Below are 18,898 nucleotides of genomic sequence, written 5' to 3' on the forward strand. Positions count from 1 at the left end.
AATGTAAAGGTTCTTATCTTTTTTGAATTTGGTCGAATGGGCTGAGATTCATTAAATTCAAACTAGCCCTGTCAAATAAACTGTATATGAAACTCAAATCTTCTCTCAATGGAAAGAAAGGTTGAAAGGGGACAGGAGACATGACAGGTAAAAAGGAGAGTGGTAGCCGCCTACTGTTGGGGTTCACGGAGAGTGGTGCTGAGGTTGAAATGGATGGTGGTAAAGAGGGTTGATATAAAATCTTTATGACTTAGTCCCTCGAAAATGCTTGTCTTCCTATTTTAAAAGCAAAAGCAACTATGAGAATTTCTGAACAAGAGAGATTTGTGTATACATTTATGTAAATCTGATCTCAAAATTCCTTACATTTTATATGAATTGATATGAATCTCTACTTTCCTTCTCTCTTCTTCATAATATCCTATAAATAGCATTTCACTTATCTTTTAGTTTCAAGATAACTATAAAAGTTCCCATATCCTTTTACATGGAGCTCACCTCTCATAAATTAACTTCTTATTTTCCCGTTTTGGTAACTTAGGTACTTCTGAAAGTTTTGATAATATTCATAATTATAGTCAATCAATCTTAGCTATTATTTGATCCTTCTCATTCCACCACTGTTTTCCTATTATGCTATTTACAATCTCTTCCACTTCTGCTACCTCATTCGCCATGTTTTCAATGCAGGTAGCCACCCCATTCCACTCCATGTCTCTATTTTTTTCTATAAACCCATTTTTCCTTGGAAACAATATCACTGAATTTTGTTCTCCAATCTTGTTTTACGAAGTAAAATCTGTCATTATTTTTTTATATTTTAATAATTAAGTATTAATTAGATTAAGATCACCGATGTTGAAAAAGACTTATTGATGTAGCGAAAGTAAGAAACAATCAAAGAACACAATCAATATTTGATAATATCTACGAATGTGGGAAGTTCACTATCTTGTCCATTCGAAAAAGAATGTCAAGAACTCACTTGTTTATTCGAAGTTGAATACTGAGATTAGATCAAACGGAAATTTAAAGAACTCCAAATCTATAAATTCTCTTTGAAAACAATCAAAGATGATAAAAGTTCAAATAGTAAGAACGGTTTTGAATTCAACTAATAATTAGTATTAACAAGAACAATTAATAAAACAAAATAAGAAAATGAAAGACAAAAAATAACACACAATCTAACGACCTTTACCCTCAATATAAGAATGTGAGAGCTGCTACACCAGGTGTTGCTGCCAAATTTGCACTATAATTGGGAGAATTACAATGTATTATTGGACTAACGCCTCTCTATTTCTCTCCACTATGATGCATAGAATGAAGGCTCGTCCTAATATAAAAATTTGCAAATTTGCACCTCTTCTTCTAATACGGACTTGCTGGCCAAATTCGTAGCCATCGCAAACTTCTTTTATTGGAGATTATGAACGTGAAAATCTCACTTATAAAGAAAGCTCCCCAACAATGAGCTGCACTTCTTTTATGCAAAATTCTACACCGTGAACATAATAAATTGCAAAGCAAACCCCTAATTCCTATTAACAACATAATGCATCAAAATCTTCATTTTACAAAGTAAACATTAACAAAAATAAAAAATAAAAATTGCAAAGAACCATCCCAAGTTGTGTGCAGTTGTGTTCTCAGCTTGGTCGAGGTACGAGAGAAGAGAAGATATGCTTGTTGGAACATTAGGTTGTGACTGTATCAGAAGAAGTTTTGAATACAACAAGTCGGCTTTAACATATGGTTATGATTCAAATTCTGTTTTTGGTCACTGTCATCATTCCATGGTGATTAATTCTAATCATGATAATTCAGATATGGTTGAAAATGTTTGTTTTTGCATTGGCAGAGAGGGGGTTCTTGCAATGGAGCTAGTGTTGCCTCTCTTTCAAGACAATTAAAATCAATGTTATCTGAGATTAGATGAAGGATTCAATAGATTTTTCAGGAATGAGAGCAGTGAGTTTGTTTATTGTCTAAGAAATTAGATTATTGTTTGCCAAATATTGTCCAGGAGATTTTGTCTTTGGCTAATCGGTTTTTGTCGTGAGGAAAAGAAATCTGCTTGTCACGACCATTTAGCTTCATTGTTTCTTATTGATTATGCTCTGGAGCAAAGAGAGAATCTTCTCACAGCCTCTTGCTTGCAAGTGATGCTAAGAGAGCTTCCGGGGTGTTCGCAAAACTCAAAAGTTATGAATATTGATGACCTCGAAATTGTGATCAATAAATTTCTCTCATCTAATAACCAGAGTTTACTCCTCCTAAACCCACTGATTTTATGCTTAAGCAGGAATGTGACGAGAAGTAACTATTTGACATAAAGATATTCATATTTGTATATCTTTCTTTGCTCCCAACTATATTTATTATAGCTTTCTAATAACTGAATTTGTTAGCTTTTAACTTTTCATTCACAAATCCACGTATTCCTCCATCATTAGTTGTCAAGTCATGCTTTACATTCATAGTCGTGTGCTCTCTGATAAGAGTTTCTATAGATGTGAAAAAGCTGATGAAATCAGTTGAGTACATTTGTTCATTGTTTACGCTCGAGATTGACTATAAACTTGCTTATCTTTTCTTGGGATTGCACATAGTTTGGTTGTCTCTAAAAAAGTTTGATTGACAGAGGCGTGTGTTCGCTACTATTCTTTTGTAATTTTTAATTGACGACAAATAGTTCTTGAAGTTCAAGTTTAATTATTTATGCTTGGTTTAGGACTCGATTATTTAATTTCTATATTATGTAAACTTAAATTTTTTTTTTATTATATCTGAATTTATTTTGATAATATGGGCTTCTCATAATATATGGTGACAAACGAGCCTAAAATTTTAAGGAGCTTTTCAGCTGGTTTATACGGCTTATTTGATTATGGATGAAAATGAGGTTGGATAATTAACAAATAGTTCCTGAAATTCGAGCTTAACTATTTATGGTTAAATAGTAAACTTGTGGTCTTGAGGCAAGGGTTTTAGCCCCCGTTCGGCCCCCATTAATTTTTATTCAATTACATTTCATTTTCATCTCCTATTTTCAACTACACAATCTTTCATAAAATAATATTACACGAAAAATTTTCCTTCTTTTTCAACCACTCATTTTTCAAAAAAAACACTATTTCACCCATTTCCATTTCCAAAAAATGGGAGCCAAACGGGGGCTTAATATTGAAATACTCGAGGGTATTTCACCCACCAACAATAGTGACGTGCTGCACGATGAAGGCAAGTGTTATGATTGTAGCCGTTTTTTGAGTATAAATGTAGCTATTGTGTGTTTCAAGGTACATTGTCTATGCTCATTTGCTCATGTGATGTAGTCTGTTCGTTTGAAGTATTTTTGGGGGGCATCTTTGTATTCAGTTGCTGGATTGCTTATTTCCTCGAGGGTCAAGATTATTGCAAACATGGTCCAACAATATTCTTCATCAGGGATCATGAATATGATATTTTTGGTTTTATTACCATTCTTTACTCTTTCAAAGTTTCTTTCTTTGGTCATTTTTCTCCGACCATTGTGTATCAGATGCTTAAGGTGTTTCTGGCGATTTCCCTTTTGCTTCTTCCTCTTCAAAATCCTTCAAATCTTTTCTTATATAATATGTGCTGTGTACTTTTGCTTCTTCTCATGCATTTTTCTTCTCTATTTGTCATTAACTTCATCTTGGTGAGGTTCTGAGCTTGTTTGGTATTGCTTTTAAGCCAATTAAAACTATTTTTTTTTATATAGTTATTTCACTATTCTAGTCGTCTTTTTTTGAATTATTCTCTCACATGTAGAACTCATTTTATATCTAACGGTCAAAAAATCAATTATCAAAATCTCTACCAAACAAGCACTCTATCTAGAAGTGCTTAGGAGATCGATTTTGTAAGATGTCTTCTCAAAGTGATTCTCAAAACAAATCTCTTATTACCAAATAATGATATTCATAGTCGGTACTTATCCATAAGCAGATATGTGACATTTAGATAACTTGATAATTTGACATCTTAATTACAATCATAATGTAGGATGTAAGACGACAAGTCAATTATGTCACATCATCATTGATGATCGATAAGCACCTCTTATGAATAATAATAATATTCTTTACTCAAAGTGGGGAGTCTTCACGAAGTTGGTAATGGCTTTTATCACTTTGTTCCTTGTTTAGGGAATATGATAACCCATCACCCAGCTTTCTTTTTTTCTTTTTTTTCTAAGATAATGTTTTCCCATTTAATTATAGTTCTGCCAATTGTATCCACTTTTTATTTCATGTGACATTTTTTACTACACCATTTGTTATTCCAAAAAAAAAATAAAAAAATCAAAGATATATAACAACAAAGAAAAGTTTCCCTACAAGAGAAATGAGCTCAATCTAAGAGCATATCCAAGATATTCTATAAATACAAAATGTTCTTAATTTTAAAGAGAGAGTGCTTAAAAATAAGTTCCAAGAAACTCTCTTTTTAACTTTTTTAAAATAGAAAGCAAATTTTGCTCTTCAAATTTAAAATATCTCCAAAAGACTTTCTAAATACAAAACACTCTTTATCTCAGAGTGTCAATAATTAAAAATAAATTTTAAAAGACTCTCTATTTTAAAAACAGAATGAGTTTGGCTATCTACATTTAGATAGCACAACTTAACGTACAATAATAATATTTAATAAATTATAAATTTTAATATTTTATAATTTAAATTATTTAAATTAAATTTGAATTGATTGGTCATTAATATATAAAAATTATGTTAGGTAAAATATGGAAAGAAATTAATAAATACTCATTTGAAAAAAAATAAGAATAAAATAAAGAGTCAAAATAGAGAACTTGTTAAAATGCATAAATAAGTTTACTCTCTAAATTTAAAAATATTCTCTATTATTTATAAGATGCTCTTTATAAATAAAAAGTCTTGTGGAAATGTTTTTATAGTCAAAATTGCTCTATGTTCTTAATGTATAATGATTGTATTTTATAAGTCAAAGATTTCAATGCTCTAATTTTTAAATTATTCAAAACATATTTTAATTGATTGGACATTAATATGTATATAAAAAAAAATATGTTAAATAAAATGTGAGAAAATTCAACAAATATTACTTCAGAAAGGTAAAAATGAAGAGCCAAATAAAAACTAGGGAAATTGAAACAGTGGTCTCTAACCACATTATTATCATTATTTTTTTTTTTTGCAAACTTTATCTTAACTTTCATTTTATACTGCCCACAGGTCCAAACCTTTCGAAAATATACACCCGAGGTCCAAATTGATGAAAACCATCAATCTTACCGTTAGTTGACTAAAAGTGTCAAACTTTAATCAATTTTGAGCAAATTAAAAAAAAAAAAAACATATATATATATATATATATACAACTTTCAAACCCACCTCACCAGAAAACCATCCAGCGACTACCACTACTGTCGCTTGATGGTGTTTCCATTGGCCATATTAACAACAAAAATCAAATTCCATTTACCATCGCACCAATTACATCGACATCGCCAACTCCAACTACCACCACAGCTACTCCTTCAACATATTTACCACATTAACAATACAAATGAAATCCTCAAATGAAACTTCCATGTGGGTTAAGGATAAGGAGAGAGCCAGGGGGATCTCGAGAGTGGGATCGACATTATTGAGGAAGAGGAAGTTTTAGTAGGCAGGTTGAATTTTGAGGCCGTTGTACTGACAAGAGGTATTGCCCGAAGATTGCCATCGCACTTCTTGATTTTGTAATTTTAAAATGTGGTGATTTTCAGCCAATGGCACGATAGAGAGGAGCAACTAAACGAGAAAGGAGTAGTGATTTGGGTTTGATTTTGGAGTGATTTTGGGTTCGATTTTGAAGAGAGCAACAATGATTGCGGTGAATGGGAAGATGAAATTTTCGGGTTTGAATGTGATTTTTTCGTTTGGGTTCCATATGCTAGTGAAGAATATGGTGGCTGTGGGTTTGGTGGTGATAGCAGCAGTCATGGTGGTGGTGGACGGTAGTGGTGATTTTAGGGTAGGCGTGAGTTTGAATAGAATATGGAAGAGGATCATCGTAGGAGATGATGATGTTTTTTGATTTAATATTATAATTCTTTAATGTGAGAAAATTGTATACTTACCATTTTGTCCTTTTTATTTGGTCAAAATTGATCAAAGTTTGACATTTTTCGTCAACTAGCGATAAGATAGATGGTTTCCATTCATTTGAACCTCCAAGTACATATTTTCAAAAAATTAAAAAATGTAGTTGACACAAAATAAAGGTTAGACTAGGATTTGTAAAAAGTAAAAAGTTAGGAACCGTTGTTGCAATTTTCTCTAAAAACTATCTTGAAGATGTCCCAAGATTTGATTTCAAGGAGTAACTGTCAAAATTGGAAAGATATGTCCTGTTTTTACATACTAACCAAAGGTTAAGTACTACTTTTGGAATTTATCCCTGATGAACTCCTGCTACCCAGGTCCAAAGGAATCCACGACCGATCTGTCCAACAGTCACCCAGGAATTAAGATAATTGATAGCAGCTGAATTCAGCGAATCTTATAACAGCTAAAATGGCAAGCAGCGATTCCCAAACTGAGATTAACAATGGTAAGAAGGCAATAATGGTGAATATAAAGTTCAGCGGCCGATCCATACCGCTGAATATCACCGCAGATTCCACCGTCAAAGACCTCAAATCCCTTCTTCAGCCTCTCACCAATGTCCTCATTCGCGGCCAAAAACTCATCTTCAAAGGTTTCTATATCTCTTTCCGTTTGTGTATATTTATTCTAAATAAAAGAAAGAGTGCTCGTACTTGAAGTCCATATGCCAAAAAATGTAAAAAGAATTAAGTTCGTATTGAATTCTTGGAATGTTACGTTCTTGTGAATGTGCAAGTAGTCCTATTCCGGCCGCAGATGCTAGAAATGAAAAATTGGATAAGGGCGTATTAAATTCTTGATAATTAGTTTTTTATCTTTAGGTAAGGTTCTATCGGATGAATCGACTTTGGAGTCCTCGGGGATCACTGGTGGTTCAAAGATTATGCTTATGGCTTCTCAGGGTCTTCATCAAGGGGTATCTTTTTATTCCTTCATCAATTGACTGGAACCGAGATTAAATTCTATTGTGTTTGATGTTCAAGAATAAGATTAAGAGAAATCGTGCCAATGAATAGCTGTACTTGATTTTCACAAAAGTAATGTATATGCACTGATAGTTGTACTTGTGAATTTTGAATTTAAATGAAATTTAGTAGAATAGAGCTTTTTACCCCGAATTAGGGCAATCTGGATATTGTTGAATAGGATGGTCCAATTAAAAAGGAGGTCACTGGATCGTCCAGTGTGAGGAGGGTGGCTGAAGTTGGGAGGGGAAAGAAGACTGTGGATTCTGTCGAGAAGAGTCAGCTTGAAAGATGGAAGGCCACTGGAGTAGTAGCATTGTCTGAAAGCAATCTGAAGGTATGTAGAAGCAGTCTTGAATATAAAACTAGAGGTATCTTAATTTATATTGTTGTTGCTGTCTTGAATTTGGTCTCGTATGGCTTTTATCAAATCTAAATCAAGCATTCTATTTGTTGTTACACCCGTTTGGTAGTCATTTTTTTAAAATGCATTTTTTTCTCTCTTCTTTTCAACCACACATTATTTATTAAAATAATATTACACGTAAATAAAAAAAATTTCCTTATTTTTCAACCACACATTTCACATCAATTTACTATTCTAAAATGCATTTTTACATAAAAATGACTATCAAACACCCCCCACATTTTCTGCCTTCATCACTTGCCTTGTATTTTGATTATTTCTTCTTTAAATAAAATAGAATTCTTTCTTTCCTATCAGCTGATGTAGCTATTCAATAAAAAATCTTGTGCAATTCCAGAATCGTTGTAGTTCATGAACTTATTTCGGAGATGTCCACGTGGTAAACAATAGGAGAAAGAAAAAGATTTTATCAATATCTACCTCATTGCTCAAACCTAATGAAATATTCAAGTCCCTGAGGAATAGAAACATTTAGTATAAACAGAGCAAAATACCTCCAGGATTTCGTTTTATGCAGGAACAACTTGTCATAAGGTCTGCTCTATATATGGTCTGCCACATATTACAGTGTGGCATGCAATATGAATGATCAGAGCTTATTATGAAGTTTAATTCTTATTTATCACTGGAGGAAAGGAGGTAAAGTTGGAAGTTGACCATGAAAAAAGCATAAAGTTTATACATTTTCTACACTGTTTACAGCAATTAGGAATGCAATTGTCCCGCATCACATGAGCTACTCAAAAAAAAAGTTTCATGCACAATTTTGCTGCTCTGTGGGAATGGTATTGTTTTTGTTCCTACGGGAAAGTATTATGGATAGTGCTCCATCCATAACATATTGCTGTTTTTATCGGATGGAAGACTTTCTTAAACTTTGGATGTACACGTTTTATTTGCATGTAATATTCAGGTAACTAATGTTGGCTGCACGTGGTTTGCTGGATCCTTCTATTTTTTTACCCTTGAAAGAGCTCTTCTTTGTTTGAATTTGTCAGACCATACCTGAGGAAGTGTGGACTTGTGGACCTTCTGCCAGAGTCCTTGATTTAAGCAACAATTCAATACAAGATGTTCCAGCTGCAATTGGCTGTTTAAGTTCAATACAGGTCTTGAAACTTTCATTTACATTTTCTTTAATTTGTCTTCCACAAAAATGGAATCAAGTTGTTAATGTGCCTTATTTTTATTTTTTAAACTGCCGCGTAGAAATTGCTTCTTAATTCCAATTCTATATTGGATGAGTCCATCAGCTGGGAAGGAATAACATTGCTCAAGTCTCTTGCAGTTTTATCACTAAACCAAAATCAGTGCGTATATTCCTCTCCTCACAGTTTCTCTTGTCATGTTAAGTTATTCAATTCAAACAATGTAATGAGCAATTTGGATTGAAATCTATAAGTGTTCTTTTCTTTACTAGCATTCATTCATTTGTCCATCCTTCCTTGCTGTTATTGTTGTTGTAGCTGTTGCTGTTGCTCTTATTATTATTATTATTATTATTATTATTATTATTATTATTATTATTATTATCATTATTATTATTATTATTATTATTATTATTATTATTATTATTATTTCTCTCTCTTTGATTTTCTCTGATCTGTGCATTTGCTCAAGTTATTGAAACGGCGGGTCCAGTCAAAGGCTGTCAGGACAATTGCTGTAAATAATAGCAAGCACAATTTTCCAAGAGCATTAGTCAGAGAAATTAACTTAACAAAGCCAGTGATGCTGTTATTCTGCTTTCTCTAATGAAAGACGCCGAGTCTTTAATGTTACTCTTTCACACACACGTCTACATAATTCTTCTTGATTGGCCTTAAAACCTCTGAAATTCTTTCATCCCTACTTATATGAGAGAACTTAGAATTTTTTATTAATTGGAAACATGGATTTCATTATATGCACATCATTGTTTTTTGTTTTGCTTGATTACAACTTTCAGGTCAGTTGGAGCGGCTAAATTCTGTTGAGAACCTTGTATACTAGCAGTTTTGGCCCCATAAGCATAGGACGTTGATACATATAATAATATAGCAAAAGTTCGATTCATGTTATCTCAAAGAAATTACAAAAGTTCGACACATTCAGTACAATCTTGAATTGGTGTGCTTGTCTGATTTCTACACAATTAGACCCATAACTTGTAGAAATTACTTAAAGCCTATTTTTAATACACAAAGGAAAAAATAACACAAAACATGTTTTTATTTCAAAAGAATTGAAACAAAAACCAATCAAGAATTAAGTATAAAAAAGAAAAAGAAGAGAAAAAAATTAAGAGTAGTTCTGTCTTTATGTAGTGAGAATACATTTTCATCCAAACTTTTATACCTATATGAATATTTAGACAAATATAATTCTATATATCTCTGTTTTTCTCTTGCATGCCTAGAACACTTACTCCCTCATTTGCCATTGTCAATGACTCAGTTTGACGACGCTGCCCTCTTCTCTGGGTGCTTTAATGTCCCTGAAGCAACTTCATGCTACAAACAACAAGTTAACATGTCTCCCAACTGAAATCGGATATTTGACAAAGCTCGAGGTTTTAAAAGTTCAGAATAACAGGTAACATGTGTGCAATAAATTATTAGTTAGTTTTTATGTCTGCTCGTCTGTTGTTAGCATTTCTTTTTCTGAAATAATTAGATGCAGTATTTGATGCTTGCTTTTCTTTATATTCAATATTCTCTATTTTGTTCGTTTGATCATACTTGCTTCTATGGTGAACTTCATTTACTTGAGATTCTAATCTGTTTTTACATGTGAATTAAGCTTAAACTTAAAAATGAATGATGCTTTGATATTTTAATTTGATATATATCTTGCTCCAATGCAGGCTAAGCAGTATTCCTGCAAGTATAGGGGGGTGTATTTCTCTCATTGAAGTAGGACCCTGTTCAGTTCATCCTCTCCTTTATTTCTTTTTTTGTTTGTCTCTTGAAAGTTAAAGAGTTGTTTCCTTTTAGTTTGCTATATTTTTGACACTGTTCCCTTTTTATTATGGTGTATTTTAATTTTGTCATTATTATGCCATTTACTTTGTTTGATGTGGTGCAGGTTGATCTTTCGTGTAATCTCCTCCTAGAGTTGCCTGAGGAATTTGGCAAGTTAAAAGATTTGAAGGTTAATGATTATATATCATTGTTCCTTTTATTTTAAAATTAAATCCCCTCTCTTTAGAGTGACTTCTAATGAACGCAATTCACCAGAACGTATATAGATCCTCCAATTATTGAAAGAAGACTTAAGCATGTCTGGCTGAGCTTAAAATATTTACTTTAAGCAAATTTAACTGTGACCTTGTGTAATATTCGGTATTCTAGCCTTTAACAAGCCACTCTAGGGCAACAACACCAGGCCTGACTTTTGATATTACATAGATCACCACATCTCCATATCGGATTTTTTAATTTCATGACAATCATATATCCTCTGCATCAGAAAAATGACACTACTAATTAAAAGATCTGATATGGAGGTGTGGTGATCTGTGTAATATCAGGAGTTTGGCCCTACGTTGTTGCCCTAGAGTGGCTTGTTATGGGCTAGAATACCGAATATTACACAAGGTTACTATACCCCCACTCTATCAAGTAAGTTTTGAAACAAACAATAGAAAATAAAAAAATTATTGGTCAAAGTTGAAATTTGGAAATAATTAAGTTATTTATTCTGATAAGTCAAGATTTATACTTCTAGAAAAGAGTAACTTTTTACTTGAAAAAAATACTGCTCAAACATTTTTGGAGTTAGAAAGTTACTTCGAAGTAACTTTACATTTATCTAAGCTTAGCCAAATCATTATTAGGATGGGTAACAAAGCTCAGCTTTTCTTGCACCAAATACCGATAGGGCAGAGTAAAAGGACATCAGCTGCATTGCATATAAACCAGTAATTCTACATATTTGAACATTGTGCAGGCTTTATATCTCAGCAACAATGGGCTCAAGTCCCTTCCTATCACATTGTTCAAAATGTGCGTCCAGCTCTCGACACTGGATCTTCATGGAACGGAAATAACAGCAGATCTTCTCCGCCAAGTATATAAGTGCCTTGTTATTAATGAAATTTTTTTAGCGTGCTTTTATTGAGGTGGTGCTCACTTAATTTCTTGACAGTTTGAAGGGTGGGAGAGTTTTGATGAGCGTCGTCGTTTAAAGCATCAGAAACAACTGGATTCCCTAGTCACTAGCTCTGCTGAATTTGATGAAGGTGCTGACAAAAGCTGGTAATATATAACAGCTAGCATTTGCTCAATGAAGATTTGCTTGCATGTAATGAACCGGAAATTGCCATGGTACATTGGCCTTGTACGATGATCTATTGAATGTTGTTTTTTCACTTTGTTGAGGGATTTTCGTAATCACCCTGTAACATTTATTAATTTCACCATGTTCCTCTTCAGATTAGGATCTCATTGTCATGCCATTCCTTTTTCCTTCCGTATTTACTGAGATACCATATCGGGAAAAAGTATTTCTTAGGATTTTCAAGATTTGCTTGTTTATTGTTATACTTAAGCTAGAGATGATCCCAGTGTACCAAATTCCCAAAGCCAGGAATGAAAGTGAAACCATAAGATTAATTTCATTCAGCACCATAAGATAAATGCAGCAGAAATTATTGATGAATGGATGTATTGTCATGAGCAATGAGAATAACGCTAAGAGAATGTATCAAGACAGCAATAATTCGAGTAGTTCGAACACAATTTGCATAGACCTAAAATAGCTCTAGATCAATCTAACGTANAGAATGTATCAAGACAGCAATAATTCGAGTAGTTCGAACACAATTTGCATAGACCTAAAATAGCTCTAGATCAATCTAACGTAAGTCTCAGATAGCACCCAACCAACCTGTGAAAACCAGCACAGAAGGCCAGATTATGTAACACGAAACCTCCGCCCAGTAACAAACACTACAAAAGCAATAGCATACCATTCAATCCCGCAAACAGATATCGATGTAGAAAATGAAGTAACGAACGCTGTTCAATCCTTCACGAGTCTCTTAGCTAGTTATTATCAAACTTCTGGTACTTGGTATATTGGTCATATTTATTTTATACACCGTGTTGTAACTGTTATGAAAAATAGAACGTTATAGATATATCATCGCCTGAGCACCTAAATGTAAGGAAGGCGGCATATAAAGAGCTTGTCCTACAATTCTAAATCCTGAGGTCAATGTTCGAGAAAAGCTAGTTGAAGTATACTGATATCTGAGGGATGTCGATATCATTATCTTCATCATCCTCACATGCTACTACTATATCCAAGTGGTGGCGGTGTGGTGGCAGCTCAGCCTTTGCCACTTCCCGTGCAAGGTCAACTATCTTCTTGTCCATTCGCTCTTTGTGCCTTGGGAACATGCTATTGTAGAGCAAGCAACTTCCAAATGAAATACTATAGGCATTCAGTCCCTTGTCCTCGAGCCATTTGAGTAGTTCCCCAAGTGTAGGGTTACCTTTGATTATCCATCTGTCCCACACAGTCCAGCTCATGTCCTTATACTTGATGGTCTTAGGAGGAACTGGTTCGGCCATAGAGAATAATGGTAGAGCTAAATTAGCAAATGTGTTGCGATAGTCTTCTAACTTGTGCCCTCCATTAATGACCTTGTAAAGTTCCAGGCAAACCAAACCGGTAGACATCGCTGTGGAAGTTGCAATTGCGGGTATAATACGTCCAGCAATGAATTTGGCTTTTAACTTATCGACTTCGGGAATGCCATAATTTCTTGCCCTCATGTTAGCAAGTCCAGCAATCAGGTCCATGTGGTAATTTGTGTCATCATCCTGCACATTCAATAAACAATATCAAGAAAAGGGTAAATGTAGAAGTAATGTGATACTTGACGATTTTGCCAAAAATAAAAGAACAGATTGCACAAGATCGAAGGCTTTGGTACAAGGGGGAAGTGGATGAGATGGAAAAGGGGAAGAAACATATTTTCTATCCTTCATGGAAGAAATGCTGATTTATTTGCCATATTTAGCGTGATGATTAGAAAATGGTGAGGGTATTACCTTTTTAGGTATTTTGCAAAGGATTGTAGCCTGGTACTTTTGAACAAAATTGTGTAAACCTAATCTTCCGCCTTATTTTACATTCCTTCCACTTTTACTCTTAACCAACCAAAGGAAAACTTATTTCCTTTCCTCATTTCCCCCTCCATTTCCTTTCCTTTCCACACACATACATCCTATATGAATAAAGATACTTCACGAGGCACATAACTACTTCCTTTTGACTCGCAAGCAAAACAATGTCAAACAGAGTCACAACATACATTTGTAAAATAAGGATAGGTCCCACTGAGGGGTGAGGTTATAACAAGTTAAGCATCATCTTATATCTTTAAGAGACAAAGGGGCATACTTTTTCAAATTGAATTGGTTTCATCCTGAAGTTTGGCGATAACTTCTGCCGAACCTGCTCCAGCTTCATTATTAACTCATTGATAACCACAGCATCGTCCAAAGAAGCAGCAGAAAGACTGGTAGCCCTCTCATCAGTAACAATTTTTGCATCTTTCTTCGGTTGAAATTCAGGAACCACGATTCTATCAAGAGTTTCAGCCAATTTTTCAGGGGGCCAATTAGGAACAGGAATGCCAAATGTCTGAGCGCGTAGAATAGATGCAGCCACAAGGAAATGGAGATGGCTGGGATCATCAGTAGAAAACTGCAGGGGGCGAGGGAACCTCTTGGGGGCTGACCAGAATGGTACGCCAGTACTAGTCACAGCATCTTCAGGGAAAGTGTAAGTCAACTGTTTCACCCTGTTAGCAAAATAATCTTCGAACCTACAAGCAAGAATTATTCAGATGTATATGGAGATCTGGTTCTATTTGATACAGGTAAAAGCTTAAAACAAAATAAAATCAAAAATTACTTTAGACGAGCCCATGCAATACAATCTTGGAACGATTCACATCTTTCCCTGTCAAGGCACTCGAGTATACGTTCCAAATTGTCCCTGGCTTGAGCATCACCAGCATTTCTCATTGCAGATGTATATTCGGCGGGATTAGAAAGATAGGCATTTACTTCGGCAGGCATTTTCTCAAGCAAGCCCTCAAATTCTGATCTGGCCCATGTCAAGCAATGATCAATGTTGTGTGGGAAAGAGTGCACGGTACACATTGGTGCTTGTTTCTCAGGAGGATCTCTTGAGGCACCATAATTCTCAGTCAGATGGGGAATGACCATTTGAGTGTTACATTTGGCACCTAATGTTCCAGACTCAAGAAGTGGCTTTTGGAAATACAGGCATCTTTGATCAACATAAAGCCTGGCACTGACATTGTCAAGGGCATTAATCACAACGTTCAGATTTTCCCAGAAGGTATCATCAAAAACATTCTCTGTTTCAGGACCCACACGATTCTGCAAAGCTTCAATGCGGAGATGAGGATTGATTGAAGAAGCAGCAGAAGCAGCAACAACGGATTTGGCCTGCCCAATGTTCCAATCTCGAAAGAGGAACTGTCGGCTAAGGTTACTCTTCTCAATCACATCATCATCGGTGACTGTTAGTTTTCCTTGGTTTCCACAAGAAACTCCCATCAGTGCTAAATTCTTCAGAAACTCGCAGCCCAGTGCACCAGATCCAACCAAAAACACTTTAGCATCTTCTAGTCTTTTCTGAAGTTTAGACCCAAAGACTGAAATCTGGGCATCATAACGGCTATTTAACGGTCTGAAGTTGCTGGGATCCAATGGCTCCACAGGAAGTGATTCCACAGAGTCAAAGTAGAAGAACTTTACAAATATGAGAAAAAGAAGTCAGTTTACCCCAACATAGCAGTATAATACATCAAACTAGCAACCATAGGATTCAAATGTGAAAAAGAAACATAAATAATTGCTTAAGAGGAGGAAGCTTATGAATGTTGGAAAACATGATATTAACCTGGAAAAGGGGGTGAAACTTCCCTGAGCACGCCTTAACAACCTCCTGCCCAACAATGCCACCAAACATGGCTGCCATAGGATTCAGTACAGCTCGGGCACCAAAGGCAAAATGTCGCAAAAGTTTTGGATTTATATCATCGAGTTTTGCATCTCCCAAACTATCATTCAGGTTACTGGTAATAGATATCAACCTCTGCGCATCCTCTTCAGAACCAGCCACTGGAAAGTGCCCCAGTTCAGAGACAAACTTATCCAGCGATTGGAATGCCAAATGCAAGAGAGGTGGGCGGTCAAACTTAGAGAAATCGCAAAGAAGAAAATCTCCAGGATCTTTAATTGCATCCCTCAGCAGCTTGAAGTTCAATACCTTGGGCTGTTTTACCTGAGTTACGATACCACCTTTCTCATATCTACCGAAACTCGTGGTATCTTCATCAAGGATGAAAGAGTATGGTCGTGCAGTCTTTATCTTTCTCGGCTTTCCATCATTGAGTTCTGTCATTCCATGTACTTCTGAGAACACAACAAGATCCCCATCCTGAAACTCAAGCCTTTCATCATCCACACATGACACAAGAGCAGGGTTATCATTACTGATAGATGCAATAATGCCCGTATGAGGTTCCTCACCATCAACGTCGAAGACAGTAAACTCTGGTCCAAAATCACAAAAACAATTACCAAAAAGGCCTCTAACTTCAGTCTTGATGAAAGCAATAGGAGGTTGATGATTGTGACAGTATTCATTGAACTCAACTGCATTCTCCAAGCTTATGTCAGTAAAAACCACAGCCTGCATTCACCATCATCATTATACTTAATCAGTGCATAATTGCGACATCCCTAGCAAACATGTAATCCGAAATCCTCATGCATGAAAATTAACACAAGGTATAGAGCTCAAAAACGAAAGAGAAATTGCATACTGAATCACAAACAGTCGATCTGATATCTAGTTACACAATTAGACATTGAACACTTGCAATAAAAAGTAAAAAAGATGGACTAATTCTAGAAGTGAGGTAGCACAATTCATTGTGAAAATAATTCTGTAATTTCTGTCCTTTAAACTGTACGACAGTAAATTTGTTGAACTACACTACAGGGTAGTCAAAATATTACACCTCTGTTCGGCAAAATTAAAAATCATTTATAAATTGTTAAACTTCATTTCCAACCACACATTTCAATGAAACCCACAAGTACTATCCACTTATCTACAACTCATTTCTATCTATTTATAAATTATACCACTTATAAAATCTTTGACATGGGATCCATTGATAATTGGCTTTGGTGCAAGTGAGCATAGAAAGTAGGGCGACAGCTCTGCCAGGAATGATAAGCAATCAGCAGACAATTTCAGAAGTGTGCCTTTCAACACAATTGCATGAGGTATGATGGGCCAGTACTAGTAAAACATTTTTATTCATATCTCAACAGCCGTTAATCACATATTTATCAAAAGCATCTCTATGTAACATTTTCGTTTATGCATATCATATCATTGCTCAACCAATACCTAGAATCCGAGAAAAAGTAGAATAATCGCGAGAACATCTTAACAAGCTCAAATTTCTTGATATCTACATAGTGAAGGTATTCCTAGTGACAGGATCATTACTAATGACACCTGTGCAAAGGATTAACATGCCTTCATCGCCAAGAAGGGTGACTAATCTTATGATCACTTGTTTAGATAACTATAAAAGATTTTAGTTTCTAATTTGAGAACTAGTTTAACCAAAATAACTAGTCTAAAGTACTTTTGTATAAACTTTTACATACTTGTCAAAGAAAAGTCGCACACAAAAGTTACAATGATTACAGGTAACAAAAATAATAACCCGAAAATTTTACCTGGAATTCAGAAAGTTGTTCTTTCGTCAATTTCGTAGTCAGGGTTGAGACAACCACTGCATTGTTGAGCTCTTGTAGTTTCTGAATAGAAGAAAGTGCCCTGTTCTTACCAACATCATTCTCAGAGAAAATAAAGTTGCTAGACAAATCCCATAACTCCACTTTTCCTTCATCATGCAACGTGACAGACTTCACGCCCGCGAGAATAAGGTTCTTAGCTGTTAATGTTTTGCAAAAGTCAGATATCATACAAGCTAATCCAAATATTCCTTCACTCAAATTATTCAGTACATCTGTGTACATACAATAAACAATTTCCAGATTGGAAAATTGGCCTGAAATAATTCATCTTACTGGAGAAATGCAAGCTTAAAATAAACACCAGAACAAAACAGACGTTTGAGCCAAAAAAATTCACTCACAAGGGGAAAAAAAATCAAAAACTCATTATTTTATTATAAAGGCTTTATCATCTAAATCTACCAAACCTAAAGTTCAAATAAAAATTAATTGAACATCAGCAGTAAATATAAACTTCCGCAAAAAAAAAAAAAAGAACCAGCAGCAGTTCGGATCCAGAAGATCTTTTTGGGTGATCTTTCTTTATTTTGAATGAATTAGCGTAATCCAGATTTCCATATCCAATATCGAATTATACAGATAAATAAAATTATTAACTCAATCACATAAGCACGTTAGTTCGTACTCAAAAATGGAAGAATTCCTACCGATCTCAGCACCGAGGCCTTGCAATCCAGATACAAGAATGTTTGACGCAAAAAGCCGCCGCATCGTCTCTCGTCCATACACAGCAAGCTGCCGGCTATGGAGATCTTCATCAATATCGTTCGATTTTCCAACGTCAAAGGCCATTTCCGTAATTGAAAGCTCCTTGCGGGTGCAGCTGTCGTTACTGTTTCTGTTCTCTAAACTAACACTTTTGGTTCCGTCAATGTTGGTCTCTTGACTCCCACTGCCACTTCCTACACAAATATTCTTACTATCGGCGAAAAAACAGAGACGACTCTTCTTCAAAACGCTTTCCGATTCACTTTCTTTAACAGCTTCGCCTTCCAAAGGTCTCTTTCTAGGAAGCATATAGTACAACAAACTGCACAAAGCCCGCCGAATCCCCATGAAAATTAACAAAATCAGTAAAAAATATATCAAAAAATCAAAAAACGAAAGATCAGAACAATTATTTATATCCTCTAACAAATTTAGAGCGATCGACGCTTGTATCACCATACAACAATAAAAACATTAATAAAAATGTAAAACATGATAGAATTTACTTTACAAAACCGATTGGACGTGCAAGATATGAAGCAAAGGATGATCTTACCGATTAGACTAGCTCAGATGAAGAAAAGAATCGAATCTTCGAGAAATTTGTAGACAGAGAATTTGATAGAGTGGAAGAAGAGGAGAGGATATTGGTTATTGGTGAATATAGAGTATGACAAAATTGACCGGAAAAGAAAATTTAAATTTATTGTTTTTTGGTTGCAGTGTCGGGAATTAATGGCGGACATTCACAAGGAAATG

At 34.9% G+C, this 18,898-nt stretch overlaps 2 protein-coding genes across 2 annotated transcripts; one reads left to right on the forward strand and one right to left on the reverse strand.

The window, feature by feature from the left end:
• The first annotated feature begins 6,410 nt into the window (after window positions 1–6,410).
• On the forward strand, window positions 6,411–12,062 carry LOC111403670 (LRR repeats and ubiquitin-like domain-containing protein At2g30105). The gene is made up of 10 exons (XM_023032255.1): window positions 6,411–6,759; window positions 6,989–7,083; window positions 7,314–7,469; window positions 8,558–8,668; window positions 8,769–8,869; window positions 9,996–10,133; window positions 10,405–10,453; window positions 10,626–10,691; window positions 11,490–11,609; window positions 11,688–12,062. Exons 1-10 carry the CDS (start codon window positions 6,576–6,578, stop codon window positions 11,799–11,801), a joined length of 1,134 nt encoding a protein of 377 aa, XP_022888023.1. The 5' UTR covers window positions 6,411–6,575; the 3' UTR covers window positions 11,802–12,062.
• A 445-nt stretch (window positions 12,063–12,507) lies between these two features.
• Window positions 12,508–18,892, reverse strand: LOC111403669 (ubiquitin-activating enzyme E1 1). The gene is made up of 7 exons (XM_023032254.1): window positions 18,696–18,892; window positions 18,079–18,461; window positions 17,351–17,568; window positions 15,489–16,283; window positions 14,469–15,337; window positions 13,953–14,379; window positions 12,508–13,369 (listed from the first exon to the last, which is right to left on the reverse strand). Exons 2-7 carry the CDS (start codon window positions 18,446–18,448, stop codon window positions 12,773–12,775), a joined length of 3,276 nt encoding a protein of 1,091 aa, XP_022888022.1. The 5' UTR covers window positions 18,449–18,461; window positions 18,696–18,892; the 3' UTR covers window positions 12,508–12,772.
• Between the last annotated feature and the right edge of the window lie 6 nt (window positions 18,893–18,898).

Source organism: Olea europaea, chromosome 11 (genome assembly GCF_002742605.1).
Source record: "Olea europaea var. sylvestris chromosome 11, O_europaea_v1, whole genome shotgun sequence".
NCBI lineage: Eukaryota > Viridiplantae > Streptophyta > Magnoliopsida > Lamiales > Oleaceae > Olea > Olea europaea.

Coding starts and splice junctions, on each gene's coding strand:
- LOC111403670 (XM_023032255.1), top strand. CDS start 6,576: ATGGCAAGCAGCGATTCCCAAACTGAGATTAACAATGGTAAGAAGGCA. Junction 7,470..8,557: donor TGTCTGAAAGCAATCTGAAG/GTATGTAGAAGC, acceptor TGAATTTGTCAG/ACCATACCTGAGGAAGTGTG. Junction 10,134..10,404: donor TTAAAAGTTCAGAATAACAG/GTAACATGTGTG, acceptor GCTCCAATGCAG/GCTAAGCAGTATTCCTGCAA.
- LOC111403669 (XM_023032254.1), bottom strand. CDS start 18,448: ATGCTTCCTAGAAAGAGACCTTTGGAAGGCGAAGCTGTTAAAGAAAGT. Junction 17,569..18,078: donor AGGCCTCGGTGCTGAGATCG/GTAGGAATTCTT, acceptor AAACATTAACAG/CTAAGAACCTTATTCTCGCG. Junction 15,338..15,488: donor AGTTTCACCCCCTTTTCCAG/GTTAATATCATG, acceptor ATATTTGTAAAG/TTCTTCTACTTTGACTCTGT.